The 15990-nt window shown below is 51.5% G+C and overlaps 1 protein-coding gene across 1 annotated transcript; it reads left to right on the top strand.

Moving 5' to 3' along the window:
- Positions 1-11430: 11430 nt before the first annotated feature.
- On the top strand, positions 11431-12375 carry LOC146058618 (olfactory receptor 2AT4-like). The gene has a single exon (XM_083170891.1). The coding sequence runs from the start codon at positions 11431-11433 to the stop codon at positions 12373-12375; it is 945 nt and encodes a 314-aa protein (XP_083027017.1).
- Positions 12376-15990: the final 3615 nt, after the last annotated feature.

Genomic DNA, 15990 nt, shown 5'->3' with positions numbered 1-15990 from the left:
ACAATCAGGAATGGCGGAGCTGGTTAGAATGGCGTGAGGTAGTAGGTTTGAAAGAGGATGATGACGAGTTGGCTGTCTTGCTATACATAGGCCATTGTAAGGAGATTGGTTGGTCAGTGGCTAAGATCACGCGCTGTATGGCGGGCTTAGCTTTTGGGTTTCGTGCAGGTGGGAGGCCTGATGTCACAAAGAATTTCCTGATTGCGCAGGCTTTAAAAGGCTGGAGAAAAGGACATGTAGTACAGGATCAGAGAAGGCCGGTGTCCTTCCAGTTGTTGCAGAATATGGGCAGGAAGTTGGGTGAGGTCTGTAGTTCCAATTTCGAGGAAAGGTTGTTCGGGGTAGCTTTTTCGCTTGCCTTCTTCGGGGCACTGCGGATTGGTGAACTCGTGAGTCCAAGCGTCTCCAGGCCGGGAGGTTTGTTAGGGGAGGATGTGGATTTATACTCGGATAGGGTGGAGCTAGTGGTGAGGAGGTCTAAGACGGATCAATTAGGGAGGGGGAAGAAGGCAGTTCTCTTCTCTGTACCGGGCTCAGATATGTGCCCGGTAGCACGGCTGAGGATATTTAAGGAAGTCAGAGTGGGCAGAGAAAGGGATCCTTTGCTGATGCATGCGAATGGGTCCTTTTTATCACGGTTCCAGTTCACAAGCGTGTTTAGAGCAGTCCTGCGGACGTTGGGCCTCAAGGGGGAGGAATACGCGGGTCACTCTTTCCGCATCGGGGCCGCAACTGAGGCTGCTTGGATGGGTTTGGGAGATGAGCTGATTAAGCGCATTGGGCGATGGGAATCGTCTCGTTTTCGTTCATATGTTCGTTTAGGGGATTGTTGAGGCTGATTGTGTTCTTTCTAATTTTAGGGCATCCCCCGTGCCTGATTTGGATTTTAGGACATTCATATGTCTTTTGGGGAGCTTTGCGGGCTGATGTCAGACCGAACGGCCGCCAGCTAGGTTTGGATAGAGAGGAGGCAGTGGTTCGATGGCTGGGGAAGCGCGGTATGGTATGGAGTGGAATGTTACAGGAATTTCACCGTTTTGTTCGGCTCGATAGGGCTCCCGACATATTAGTGTTGCACGTGGGAGGGAATGACCTTGGGAGCTGAGCAGACCATTTAGGGAGTTGATACGGGATATCAAGTTTGATCTCCTACGTTTATGGGCAATGTTTCCAGAGGTGATCACAGTTTGGTCGGATATTGTGCCGCGCCGTTATTGGAGGGATGCAAGGTCGGCTGACAAGATCAATAAGGCACGGATAAAAGTCAACAGGGCAATTGGGCGTTTTATGGCTAGAAACGGCGCGGTAGTGGTGAGGCACAGGGAACTTGAGTCTGGTGCCGGTGCTTTTTGGAGAGGAGACGGTGTGCATTTGAACGCTGTAGGGATCGATGTTTGGTCCTTGGGACTACAGGAAGGGATAGAAACAGCGTTCCGGATGTGGGGGGTCGCCCGGGGTCAAGGGCTTAACCCCGTGCTTGGTGGCGGAGGGGGGTCCTCGAGGTTAGTGGCATTGAGGCTTAATTATGCGGCGGGGAGGGCCCCATGAGGGGGCTGGACTCCCCTGGGTGAGGCTAATTAATGAGCACTGGGTGTTGACAATTGGTGCCCTCGAGCCAATCGCTATCGGCTGGGGGTAACAACTCCTGGAAGTGCTTAGAGGTGTGGATTGATTTATTGAGGGCCTCGGGGACCACCTTCCGTGGGGAATGTTTTTGATTATTGTTAATTTTGTATTGTTTCAATAAAGATGGCTGCTGTGGCCAATTTTATCCAACAAGAGAGTTATGTCATTTGTGGGGGATAATTGGGCACAGCGATTAGACAATACCCTGTCATGTAGGAGCCGGACTGGAGGCAAAGCCTGGGGTAGGCTCCCCTGACAGGGTTTGTAGGGAGCTGACTAGCTGGACAGTCATAGAAGGGGTGTCTAAGGAGAGGGTCATAAGGGGAGGGGCTTAACGGGGTGTAGTAAGGTATATAAGCAGAGTGCAGGCAGGAAATAGGGGTCACTGGGAGATTTTTCTGAACAGCTCCCACCCACCCTCCCTAATTTTATAATTTTTAGGAAGAATTATTGATAGGTTGTCTTTTGTCACAGTGGCCTGTGCGGAGGGGGGTCCTCGAGGTTGGTGGCATTGAGGCTTAATTATGCGGCGGGGAGGGCCCCATGAGGGGGCTGGACTCCCCTGGGTGAGGCTAATTAATGAGCACTGGGTGTTGACAATTGGTGCCCTCGAGCCAATCGCTATCGGCTGGGGGTAACAACTCCTGGAAGTGCTTAGAGGTGTGGATTGATTTATTGAGGGCCTCGGGACCACCTTCCGTGGGGAAGTTTTTGATTATTGTTAATTTTGTATTGTTTCAATAAAGATGGCTGCTGTGGCCAATTTTATCCAACAAGAGAGTTATGTCATTGTGGGGGGGATAATTGGGCACAGCGATTAGACAATACCCTGTCATGGGTCTGGGGTGTGGGCCCCCAATATGCCGGCACAGGCTGACTACTCCAGGGCAGCACACAAATGAAAGTTGGTAGGTGTTAAATAAGAAGCACATAAGTGCTATGTAAGGAGGTGAAGTTGTGGTTAAAATAATACATACAATGTGATAGGGAAAAACATAAATGTTAATAAAGTGTTAGGGTGTGTCAACCTGGAGTATGTACAGACCCTGTCTATGCAGCTGTGGGGGTATGTACAGACCCTGTCTAGGCAGCTGCGGGGGTATGTACAGACCCTGTCTAGGCAGCTGCAGGGGTATGTACAGACCCTGTCTAGGCAGCTGCGGGGGTATGTACAGACCCTGTCTAGGCAGCTGCAGGGGTATATACAGACCCTGTCTAGGCAGCTGCGGGGGTATGTACAGACCCTGTCTAGGCAGCTGCGGGGGTATGTACAGACCCTATCTAGGCAGCTGCGGGGGTATGTACAGACCCTGTCTAGGCAGCTGCGGGGGTATGTACAGACCCTGTCTAGGCAGCCGCGGGGGTATGTACAGACCTTGTCTAGGCAGCTGCGGGGGTATGTACAGACCCTGTCTAGGCAGCTGCGGGGGTACGTACAGACCCTGTCTAGGGAGCTGCACGGGTATGTACAGACCATGTCTAGGCAGCTGCGGGGGTATTTTTCAGACCTTGTCTAGGCAGCTGCGGGGATATGTACAGACCCTGTCTAGGCAGCTGCAGGGGTATGTACAGACCATGTCTAGGCAGCTGCGGGGGTATGTACAGACCCTGTCTAGGCAGCTGCGGGGGTATGTACAGAACCTGTCTAGGCAGCTGCGGGGGTATGTACAGACACTGTCTAGGCAGCTGCAGGGGTATGTACAGACCATGTCTAGGCAGCTGCGGGGGTATGTACAGACCATGTCTAGGCAGCTGCGGGGGTATGTACAGACCCTGTCATGGCAGCTGTGGGGGTATGTACAGACCCTGTCTAGGCAGCTGCGGGGGTATGTACAGAACCTGTCTAGGCAGCTGCGGGGGTATGTACAGACACTGTCTAGGCAGCTGCGGGGGTATGTACAGAACCTGTCTAGGCAGCTGCGGGGGTATGTACAGACCCTGTCTAGGCAGCTGCGGGGGTATGTACAGACCATGTCTAGGCAGCTGCGGGGGTATGTACAGACCCTGTCTAGGCAGCTACGGGGGTATGTACAGAACCTGTCTAGGCAGCTGCGGGGGTATGTACAGACCCTGTCTAGGCAGCTGCGGGGGTACGTACAGAACCTGTCTAGGCAGCTGCGGGGGTATATACAGGCCCTGTCTAGGCAGCTGCGGGGGTATGTACAGACCCTGTCTAGGCAGCTGCGGGGGTACGTACAGAACCTGTCTAGGCAGCTGCGGGGGTGTGTACAGACCCTGTCTAGGCAGCTGCGGGGGTACGTACAGACCCTGTCTAGGCAGCTGCGGGGGTATGTACAGACCCTGTCTAGGCAGCTGCGGGGGTACGTACGTACAGCTGCGGGGGTATGTACAGACCCTGTCTAGGCAGCTGCGGGGGTACGTACAGACCCTGTCTAGGCAGCTGCGGGGGTATGTACAGACCCTGTCTAGGCAGCTGCGGGGGTACGTACAGACCCTGTCTAGGCAGCTGCGGGGGTATGTACAGACCCTGTCTAGGCAGCTGCGGGGGTATGTACAGACCCTGTCTAGGCAGCTGCGGGGGTATGTCCAGACCCTGTCTAGGCAGCTGCGGGGGTATGTACAGACCCTGTCTAGGCAGCTGCGGGGGTACGTACAGACCCTGTCTAGGCAGCTGCGGGGGTATGTACAGACCCTGTCTAGGCAGCTGCGGGGGTATGTACAGACCCTGTCTAGGCAGCTGTGGGGTATGTACAGACTCTGACTAGGCAGCTGCGGGGGTATGTACAGACCCTGTCTAGGCAGCTGCGGGGGTATGTACAGACCCTGTCTAGGCAGCTGCGGGGGTATGTACAGACCCTGTCTAGGCAGCTGTGGGGGTATGTACAGACTCTGACTAGGCAGCTGCGGGGGTATGTACAGACCCTGTCTAGGCAGCTGCGGGGGTATGTACAGACCCTGTCTAGGCAGCTGCGGGGGTATGTACAGACCCTGTCTAGGCAGCTGCGGGGGTATGTACAGACCCTGTCTAGGCAGCTGCGGGGGTATGTCCAGACCCTGTCTAGGCAGCTGCGGGGGTATGTACAGACCCTGTCTAGGCAGCTGCGGGGGTATGTACAGACCCTGTCTAGGCAGCTGCGGGGGTATGTACAGACCCTGCCTAGGCAGCTGCGGGGGTATGTACAGACTCTGACTAGGCAGCTGCGGGGGTATGTACAGACCCTGTCTAGGCAGCTGCGGGGGTATGTACAGACCCTGTCTAGGCAGCTGCGGGGGTATGTACAGACCCTGTCTAGGCAGCTGCGGGGGTATGTACAGACCCTGTCTAGGCAGCTGCGGGGGTATGTCCAGACCCTGTCTAGGCAGCTGCGGGGGTATGTACAGACCCTGTCTAGGCAGCTGCGGGGGTATGTACAGACCCTGTCTAGGCAGCTGCGGGGGTATGTACAGACCCTGTCTAGGCAGCTGCGGGGGTATGTCCAGACCCTGTCTAGGCAGCTGCGGGGGTATGTACAGACCCTGTCTAGGCAGCTGCGGGGGTACATACAGACCCTGTCTAGGCAGCTGCGGGGGTATGTACAGACCCTGTCTAGGCAGCTGCGGGGGTATGTACAGACCCTGTCTAGGCAGCTGCGGGGGTATGTACAGACCCTGTCTAGGCAGCTGCGGGGGTATGTACAGACCCTGTCTAGGCAGCTGCGGGGGTATGTACAGACCCTGTCTAGGCCTGCCTACAAAACAGAGGCGACATATCCCCATTTAGCAGAAAGAGTCCCTACTTTGGGTGAAAGCGGGTGAAAGGTCTACAGTGTGTAGTCCATAGGTCGACCCCAAAGGTTGAAATGGAAGCGGTCGACATGGTCAAAGGGTCGACATGAAAAAGGTCAACACAGTTATTCAGTTGTTTTTATTTTTCCACGTTTTTTCATACTTAATTATCCACGAGGACATAGGAGGAGAATATAATAGTGTGCCCAGAGCTGCATGGTGCCCATGTAGACATATGTCGACATAGGCACCAAAACCACGAAAAACATATGTCGGCCTTTTTCGCATTGACCTTTCATATTGCTTGTGTCGACCTTTTGACATATTGACTAAATCATGTCAACCTTTTTCATTTGTCGAACTTTTGCCTGTCAACCAATAGTGGTTGATTTATTGATTGTCGACCTAATTACTGTATACTGTATACAATATATTGCTGAGCAATATATCGCCCCCGTGTGTACACAGCGTAAAACTAGCAGGTACCCTCATCAAACCCTACATCAGTCTGCACATTTAAAATGCCCCCACCGGCTCCACGCTATGGTTAGCCAACACTGCGTTATATATCTACACTAGGTGATTCATCGCGCCCTACGGGCGCTCTTCACACCGGCGTAAGGGGCTGCGCCCCCTTAATTTGTGAACATTTGTATATGAGAAATATGGTTAGAATTGTATGTAAGATGCCTGTATTGCAACTTGAGTTATAGGTGAAATGTGTTAAATAGAGAGCATATGATGTGGAAGGGGGTGTGTATTGTTTTGTTTAATTAAAAAGCGGTTACAGAGTAAGATGTACATTGATAGTGTGGATGGTACAGTGACATTTGTGGGTGTGGGGGGGGGGGGGGGCTGTGTGTGCATGTTGTTTAGGTGTGTGTGTGTGTGCAATAGTATAGTAGGGTGTTTTTGAGTCAGCGGCTCCCCACTGGCGAAGGTCACGACACAGGAAAACAGGAGGCTGGGTAGTGATAGGGGTGTGTGGGCATAAGGGGGACTAAAGAGGAGGGTGGGATACACTGTGCAGCTTCTGCCAGTGGGTGAGGGTCCAGTGTGGCAGTACAGGAGTACAGGACGGTGGCCCTGAGTCAGTGTCTCCTCCTACTGGGTGGGAGTTAGGGTGCATGAGAGCAGGAGGCTGGGATATGAGGCATGATAGGGGTATGTGGGCAACACAGCGTCAGCGATTACCCAGTGGTGGAAGTTACGGTTCAGGAGAGCAGGAAGCTGGGTAGTGATAGGGGTGTGTGGGCATACGGGGGACTAAAGAGGGTGGTGGACACTGTGCAGCTTCTGCCAGTGGGGGAGGGTCCAGCGTGGCAGCACAGAAATACAGGAGTCAGTGTCTCCTCCGACTGGGTGGGAGTTAGGGTGCATGAGAGCAGGAGGCTGGGTGGTAAAGCATGATAGGGGAATGTGGGCAACACAGGGTGAGCGGGTCCCCACTGGCGGAAGTTACGGGGAAGGAGAACAGGAGGCAGGGCAGTGATAGAGGTGTGTGGGCATGAGGGGTAGTAAAGGTTTTTGCCTGTTGCAGAGTAGGGATTGGCATTGGTGCAGACGCCATCGATGGTTGGCATTGATGGCGTTTTTGTATACTGCCATCGATAGTAGTTGGATTATATTACTTGGATAACCATCGATTGTTGTAGCTATCGATGGTCATCCATTATATCTGACTGAATAGGCCGTGGGGCAATCAGAACTCGATGGTGGGACTTTCGGGTGTGGGGGGACGGAGCTATGCTCCGTGTCCCGGCACCTTAAAAAAAATTGAAACTTGATCGGTTCTCCTTTGCCATCGATGTAGGAAACCATCTGGTCCTCACACATCGATGGCAAAAGTATTTAACATCGGACATAAACCATCGATGATTTGAAATCTTTGATGGCCGATGGGCATCCCTAGAACTGGAGGAGGATGGGGGACAGTATGAAGCTCCCAGCAATGGGTGAGTGTCTCCTCCCACTGTGAGGGAGTAAGGGTGCATGAGAGCAGGAGGCTGTATAATAGTGGTATGTGGGCAAGACATTGAGCTGCAAATTGCGGGAGGGGGGGGCGGTGGTCCGTGAGTTGCGGGAGGGGGCGGGGGTCCGCAAATCATATTAGGGGGTCCGGGGGGGCATGAATCGCGGGAAGGGGGGTCCGCAAATTGCGGGTGGGGGGTTGTGGGGGCCAGTGAATCGCGGGATGGGGGGTTGCGGGGGTCCGTGAATCACGGGAGGGGGTGCGGGGGTGCCGTGAATTGCAGGAGGGGCATGGGGGTGCCGTGAATCGCAGGAGGGGGGTGCAGGGGGGGGCTAGAATCGCGGGAATGGGGGGTGCGGGGGGCAAATTGCTGGAGGGGACGGGGGTCGGCAAATCGCTGGAGCGGGGCTCGGGGGTGCCGCAAATCACCGGAGGGGGGTCGCGGGGGGCACACGAATCGCGGGAGGGGAGTTCGCCGGGGTCCGGGCGGTTGCTGGCAGAGGGGGGGGGTGGATGCAGACCTGCCGCTCACCTGGTGGCTGTGGAATAATGGTGGATGGTGGGCGTGTACTGTTTCCCTGGCTGTGCGGGGGGAGGTGATGTCAAGGGGGTGGTGGTGTGTAGAGCGCTGGTCTTTTCCCTAGTGGGGCTTTACTCAAAGCCGATGCAAGACCTATCAGAAACCAGGGCAAAGCTTAGGCCGACCTTTTTCCAATAACTAAAAAATATAAAAAATATTTCTTAACTTCTTCAAGATGCAGGACAGCCTCGTAATAGGAAGTATCTCAAGTATTCCTTTTCTTGCCTTCTTTTAAACCCTTGTAAGGAATCCTTGGCTATTAACAGTATATTATTTTATGACCTTTTCTCTTCTCAGTTGCCGGAAATCAGATAGTATTTTCATTAAAATTTTCTAATTTAATCCATTTTTAATCAATCAATCAATATTCTATCAGTCTTACTCCACCTCCATTTCCCGGTATTGCCATGGGCCCACTTCTTTTGAAGACATTCCTTCTATGTGGTTGTATAGTTTATTAAACTGTCATCGTCTGCTGGGATATATGGCCATTAAGTCGACCATATTTGGGATGACCACTGAGGGTCGACATTGCTAAGGACGGCACATTAAATAGGTTGACATGGGTAAGGTCGACAGCATTGGAAGATCGACACAAGCATTAGGTTAACAATGGGAAGATCAACAGTCAAAAAGGTCAACTTGATTTTTTTTACTTTTTTTAAGCCGCCATGTGCCACAGGTGGTGTTAAAATAAACATGAAAAACGCAATGCATGTCGAAATAATGTTTGTCGACCCAATGACCCATACCCACTAGTGCAAGGTTCCACACTTAATATGTGCCGTGTGTTTGTGCCGCTGCTCCGTAGCTTTGTTTAGCCAATCAGCCTTTGCATTATGTTGGTGAACAATATTGTAGGTTGTTAGATGGTCAATATTGTCTGTAAATGAGCATAAACAGACACAAAGGGCCTTATTCTAGTTCACTCTTTCTGACAAAATCCTTCTTAGATGGACAAAACCATGTGCACTGCAGGGGGGCAGATGTAACATGTGCAGAGAGAATTAGATTTGGGTGAGTTATTTTGTTTCTGTGCAGGGTAAATACTGACTGCTTTATTTTTACACTGCAATATAGATCTCACTTTGAAGTTAAACCCCACCCAATTCTAATTCTCTCTGCACATGTAACATCTACCCCACCTGCAGTGCACATGGTTTTGTCCATCTAAGAAGGATTTTGTCAGAAAGAGTGAACTAGAATAAGGCCCAAAGTGTGGATACTAGAAAGGGAGCTTGATATGGAGAGAAGATGAGTTTCAGAATAGTGGGGCAGCACAGGAGAAGTCTTGTATGTGGGAGCAGTGGTGTAGCTAGGAGCCACGGTGCCCGGAGCAAGGGCATTTTTCGCGCCGCCGCCACCCCCCCCCCCCACACACACACACACACACACATACCCAGATTTGTAGTAGACAGGGCTCTTGCGTGGCAAAAAGGGGGCACAATCTAACATTACAGGACACACCTTGATGCACATTACACATAATGCCACATGCCGTAATGCCCACACCAATTTGTTTGCAGGAGGTGAATAGTAACAGATGATGATGAATAAGTGAATAAGCTACACATTTAATTATCTTATCAAAAACAGATCTTTACCAAGTCAGTGAAAAAGTCAGCACATATTGTGTATGTTTGAGTCCTCTTCCTGACGCTGCTGCTCCTGCTTGGATAAACACAGGGGAGGTAGGGGGAGGGAGAGAACTCCAGAGCTATCTCCCTCCAGGACAGCCTTATCGTCTGAACTCTCAACTGCATTCACTGACCCTGCGTGTAGGCATCCTGATCCCAGCAGCGCGGTTCCCATTCCGTCTGTCTCACAAGTTCACCTGTGTGAGACTTCCTCCCAGGGCAAAGCATGGCCTCATGGGACTTGTAGTTTAAACGTTAACTGCTCAAAGTTTGAGCAGTAACATATAAACTACAGTTCCCATGATGCCACTGTCCCTGCTGATCTGACCTGCCGATGGCCTCTGAGTCATCAGCAGCTAAATCTCGGCACCTCCACTCCTCTCCGACTAGCACTGTAACCAAGCGCTGCAGCTGGGCGGGGAAGCAGGGCAGGGGAGCCGGTGGCACGCGGCTCCGGCGCCATTTGATCTCTCTGCGCCCGGAGCGCGTGCTCCGGTGGCTCCGCCCTCGCTACGCCCCTGCGTGGGAGTGACACAAGGTGACCAGAGCCGAGCAGAGGGTAATGGTCAGTGGAGGAGCAGAGAGAACGTCAACAAAGCAACATAATAGGTCAATGGGACAGGCAGTAACATTTGTAGACAGTAGCTTGAGGTGGTTCAGAGCAGTGTGGTATAATAGATGTACAGGTTTGGGATAGACAGTCAACAGATCAACCCATATGGTCGGTATGCAACTGGTCGACTAAAACAAAAGGTTCACATGGTCAAAAGGACAACATGGGAAAGGTAAAAAGCAGAAAAGGTTGACAGGGTCAAAAAGTTGAAATGGAAATGGTTGACGGAACAATCAGTGGAAGTCTGTGTCCTCATGGTGTTGCTTTGCTTGCCATGCTCTAGGCAGGTTACTATTCCCAACATGTGAAACTTTTGTACCTGTCAAACTTAGACACCGTCGACCTTTGACATATCGATCTCTTTGGCCATGTTGAATTCTTGTATGTCACACCCCCATTTTCCATCATTATGGAGGCATACCCAGTGCCCAGTGGGCTGATGGCATTACCCCTGTCCTTCTGTTTCTGTAGCATATCGTCACTGCTCCTCTGCTGAGCAGAATGAGTGACAGGTGTTCTCCCCACAACTCCTCCCCACCGCGGGACTCTGCTGCTCATGGGTGGGACAATCCCCAAAAAACTGAAACTGTCCTGTGAAAATCAGGACAGTGGGGAGGTATGCAGTACGGACTCCGGGGCCAATTCATATTTGTACCCAATGGGTGATGTTCACGTGAGAGGAATGATTGAGAGGAAGTGACAATATCAAGGGGTTAATGATATTAACCCGTCAGGCGTCATAGTCGTTTTTGGGGCACGTATCCGCCATAAGCTGCAAGGGCTAGATTTATCCTCCATGTTCCTCATACTTGCATACAAGCTACTTATGTCTACACAATTGCGAATGAGTTGGCAACGGCTTCGGTGGGTTCCACTTTTCATATTTGGGTGATATTGGCAATTCCGTAGACTATAAAATCACAATTGCATATATAGCGTGGCTTGTCTTATACATAACAGGAATTAATGTAAGAAAGAAACTTCCTGCTTGGCAATTAGCAATTAATGAATCCCATGAGATCTGCTTTGCCTTATGCCAGCTGTTTGCCCCTAGGGGCAATTCCTATGGGGCATCGCTCTATATAAACTGTGGGAATCTCACACCGCGTTCCCGCTCTGAGGTTCTGATGAAGCAGATTGTCCGTGTGTGGTGTAAGTTACATCAACATACTGTTACCATCATCGTAATGAGGTCGGTGACACTGATACTGCTGAGATATGAAATAACCAGCTAGTCCCCATGTGTCACTCGATGTACTAAAACCAGAAGAAGATGATGTCTAATCAAACTGGAAGTCCAGAGATCGTATTGGTCGGATTTCCCGGGATTACAGAAGACTACAACGCCTTCATATCCGCCATGATGTTCCTGGTGTATGTGATGTCACTGACTGCCAATGGGAGCGTCATCTGTCTGGTCATCCTGACTACGCACCTGCACCAGCCCATGTACCTGATCATAGCAAATCTGGCTACATCAGACCTTTTATTCGACACGGTGACTCTACCGAAACTAATCGCCAAGTACTGGTTCGGAGCCTCCTCCATGCCCTTCCCTGTGTGCGTCTTCCAGATGTTCTGCGTCCATTACTTAGGGAGTGTGGATTCCTACCTTCTGATGGTGATGGCGGTAGATCGTTATATGTCTATATGCCAGCCCATGAGATACGCCACCATTATCACCAATAAAACCGTTGTCATTGCTTGCGGCATCTGCTGGGTTTTTACTGCAACCTCTACCAATGCGACCATTGCTTCTCAGGCCTCACAAATTGACCGATGTGGCGTTAACAAGATATATACCTTATTCTGTACCCATGCAACAATCTCAGCCTTAGCGTGTTCCGATACAACATATATGAGAAGAGTGGCCTTTGTGTGCGCCATGGTGGTGCTGCTGGTGCCCTTGGTGGTGATATTGTTGTCATACGCCCTGATAATAGCCGTGATCTCATCCCGACCCGACAGCTGGCGCAGAGCGTTCTACACCTGCACCACCCACCTGCTAGTCGTGGGGTTATATTATATTCCCCGGATCTTTGTCTACATAGTAACGAACATTCCTTTATTAGTAATAATTACACCTAGTGTCAACGCTTTGCTTCTCTTCCTGTACTCCGTGGTGCCCCATGTAGCCAACCCCATTATATACTTTCTTAGGACAAAGGAAATCAGACAGACGTTACGGAAAGTTCTAAACAAAATCAGGATCAGGACTTAACCTTGCGTTTCGTTAGGAGACTGGGGAATGTTTCCGTCGGCAGTACGTCCTCCAGGACGTAGGAGAACGGAGACCGTTTCCGTCGGCAGTACGTCATCACAAACATCTGATGTAACTTTCCTGCAGTGTTTTTACATAATGAAGGAAACGTCTTAATAACTGTAGCAAAATGTACCAAATTTGTGTATAAAATTATTATATTTTCTTACTTCCAATTTGTACTGTATATCATTTTATACAGTAGCTGTGACGGTGGAGTATCTATAACGGATGCACGGCCAGGGCAGGATTTAGGGCCTCACGGGCCTGGAAATGTTCAGGAGCCTATTATGAGAAAGAGGTGAGGCCAATGCCATGTAGGCAGGTAGAACCCGTACACTATACATCCATGTGGCAGTATGGTGTCTGTCTGGTGATCGCCATGCTGTCAGGGTGACGGGCCTAGTCTTATGTTAAGTCCTGTAGCTGCAGCTCCATCCGCCCCATCGTTAATCTGGCCTTGTACAAGGTGTGCCCACCCTGCACCCATGTCGTTATACTCACCTATCCGCCGATTGGGCACTGGCTGTGCAGCAGCAAATATCACTGGGGAAATGGGCGCCGCAGCCGTTTTCTGGTGATTCATGCCTGGGCAATAGAGTTGTCTCAGGGAACGCGTCGCAGGAGCCATGTTGCTGGATACCCAAGGCCGGCGCCACCACTAGGCATTTGCCTATGGGCGCTAGCCAGTGGAAGGCAGCACCACATGCTGCAATGTACCATCCCCCTCGTGAGTACCAACCCACGCGCGATTGCTAAATTCATATTACCCCCCACCGAAAACCCTGGCGGTTCAACAGAGCCATGGCTGCGCCGGGCTGGAGATCCCTCATGTTCCCTGCAGCGTCTATGCCTCTATGGACTCGGAGTGCTGTAAACAAGCGCCCTCATTTGACATCCTGTCTTCGGGAAACGGGTAAGAAAACATCAATGCTGGCACCCCGCTGCTGCAGCTGACATCCGGCTGACAGGAGACTGTTAGCCCGGCACAGCGGAGGGGTTAGTGCGCTGCTGTCACATAGGACACTGCCAATAGCCAGAGACTGTAATTAATTCCTGCAACTTTGCCACATGATGCTTCTCTGACCCACTTTGGACCTTATTCAGGTAGTTCCCTTTTACACTAGAGATGAGCAGGTTCGGATCCTAGAGATAAGAACCCCCCAGAACTGACCTAATCCGAGGCCGGTTCTGCGGAGTTTGATTGATCCCGCCATCTTCCAAAACTAGGCCAAAACGTCATCATTCCGCATTGGATTCTCGCGAGACTGGATCGCTATATAAGTCCCAGATCCAGCGCCATCTTCATTCGACAAGTGAAAGTCAGACAGCACGGATGTGTCCATGCTGTCTGCAGAGGGGGCTGCGGAGGGGGAGGTCTGATATGGGGGCTGCCAGTGGCAAACGCAGGATTTTTAGAGGGGGGTTTCCAAATGTAATCCAAAGTCTCCCTCTCTGCAGCACATTGGAGTAAGTACAGGAGTCTGGGGGAGCGGTAAATTAGTATTTGTATACACTGGATACTGTATGGAATACAGTATTAATATATAACAGTACAGATGGTCTATATTACATGCTGTTTCAAACATTTAAATAAGATAAGTGGTCAGGTAAAGGTTAAACATATCATAATAAATAAAAAAATACAAAGACATAATAGAACCAGGTACTGCACTATCTAAGCTCACATTCTCCCACCTCATGTTTTAATGCTCCTGTCTCTTCTCCTGGCAGCTACTCTCTGGTCTATTGCAATGTTTGAGGGCTCAGATCAACACAGACACACGCACACACACAGCAAACTTGGTAGAAGAAGCTGTCATAATTTAAGGCACTTGCCAAGAGGAGAGGGATTTCTGTGCACCCCCCGCGCGCTGGCCTATGGCTGCAGGGGGCTTACAGGTCACTCTGATATGGGGGCTGCAGGGAGGGACAAACTCTAGGGGGAACTACTGAGCAGCCAGAGTCCCACTATTAATGGGGAACTACTGAGCTGCCAGGTACAACTACCAAGGGGGGACTACTGAGTGGCCAGGGTCCCACTATTAAGGGGGAACTACTAAGCTGCCAGGTACAACTACCAAGGGGGGACTACTGAGCGGCCAGGGTCCCACTATTAAGGGGGAACTACTAAGCTGCCAGGTAAAACTACCAAGGGGGAACTACTGTGGAAAAAACTAAGGGGGAACTACTAAGGGTACGATTCTGTGGCACTACTAGGGGGGCTGCTATATGGGACTGCTGTGGGAGACAAGGGGCTCTCTGAAAAAAAAAAGATTTTTATTTTAACTGTATCAGTCCAGCTGTGCTGCCCAGTGTCCCGTATCAGTCCAAGGGAGCTGCCCCCATATTTTACTTAAAATAAAATATGTGTTTTAATTTTCTTTTTAACTGCAAGGGGTGTTAAGTGTCCCGTATCAGTCCAGGGGTGCCCACATGTGTGCCATATAATTCCAGGGGTGCCCCCAAGTGTCCCGTATAAGACCAGGGGTGCCCGCATGTGTCCCATATCAGTCCAGGGGTGCCCACATGTGTGCCGTATAATTCCATGGGTGCCCCTAGGTGCACTGTATAATTCCATGGTGTCCCGTATCAGACCAGGGGTGACCGCATGTGTCCCATATCAGTACAGGGGTGCTCGCATGTGTCCCATATCAGTACAGGGGGGCTCGTTGTGATTTTCTCTTACCCAATCCTGGTGGAGGAGCCACAGGTGACAACATGCAGAGTGCCTCCGGATGCACCCTGCTAGGCTCCAAGTGATTGAGGCTCGGAAGGTTCCTGGTCCCCCCACTATCCACACCAGCCCGAAGCGTGGTGAGCGCAGCAAGGCCCGCGAGGGGACGCATTATGTGTCCTCCCGACTTGTTCATACCCCCACTATCCACGTCGGCGTAGAGTTGATTTTATAAAGTGCGGCGAGTGCAGCGAGTCTGAAGCGTGGCGAGCAGCCGCAGATTACTTCACATGTATTCCGCGTCCGCTCGCCTCACTTTACAAATTCAACTCCATGCCGACTGGATATTGGGGGTATAAACAAGTCGGGAGGACGCGTAACGTGTCCCCTCACGGGGCTCGCTGTGCTCACCACGCTTCGGGCTGGCATGGATAGGGGGGGTCTGAAAAGGATGGATGGAGCGCCTGTCATCCAGCGCCAGAGCTCGCCAGAATGCCGCCGCTGGGGAGATGGCTCTCCATCTGACTGGGACACACGGGTGTCTCTCACGCACACACGTCCCAGTATCTGGGCGATGGGGGACGCGAACCCTGCCCGCCTCCGCTTCAGGGAGATGGGTAGGGTTATGGGGGTGATCCTTGGGGACCAGTGGGGAGCTCCGTTGGAAGGGGATGCGCGAGCACCTCATGTATCCCTCCAGCGGCTGGTGGGGGCTCGCTGTTGGCTGTTTTCAATTATCTTCTAGGGGCTACCAACTAAAATCTTGCCTAGGGCATCAAATCGCTTAGGGCCTGCTCTGCCCGAACCTGTCCTCTATTGTACTCAGCTGTAAGTCACTGTGTCGCTTAGGGCCTGCTCTGCCCGAACCTGTACTCTATTGTACTCAGCTGTAAGTCACT

Source organism: Crinia signifera, chromosome 2 (genome assembly GCF_055691185.1).
Source record: "Crinia signifera chromosome 2, ASM5569118v1, whole genome shotgun sequence".
Classification (NCBI taxonomy): domain Eukaryota; kingdom Metazoa; phylum Chordata; class Amphibia; order Anura; family Myobatrachidae; genus Crinia; species Crinia signifera.
The sequence above is the reverse complement of the archived record's forward strand: the minus strand, read 5'-3'. Positions and strand labels throughout refer to the sequence as shown.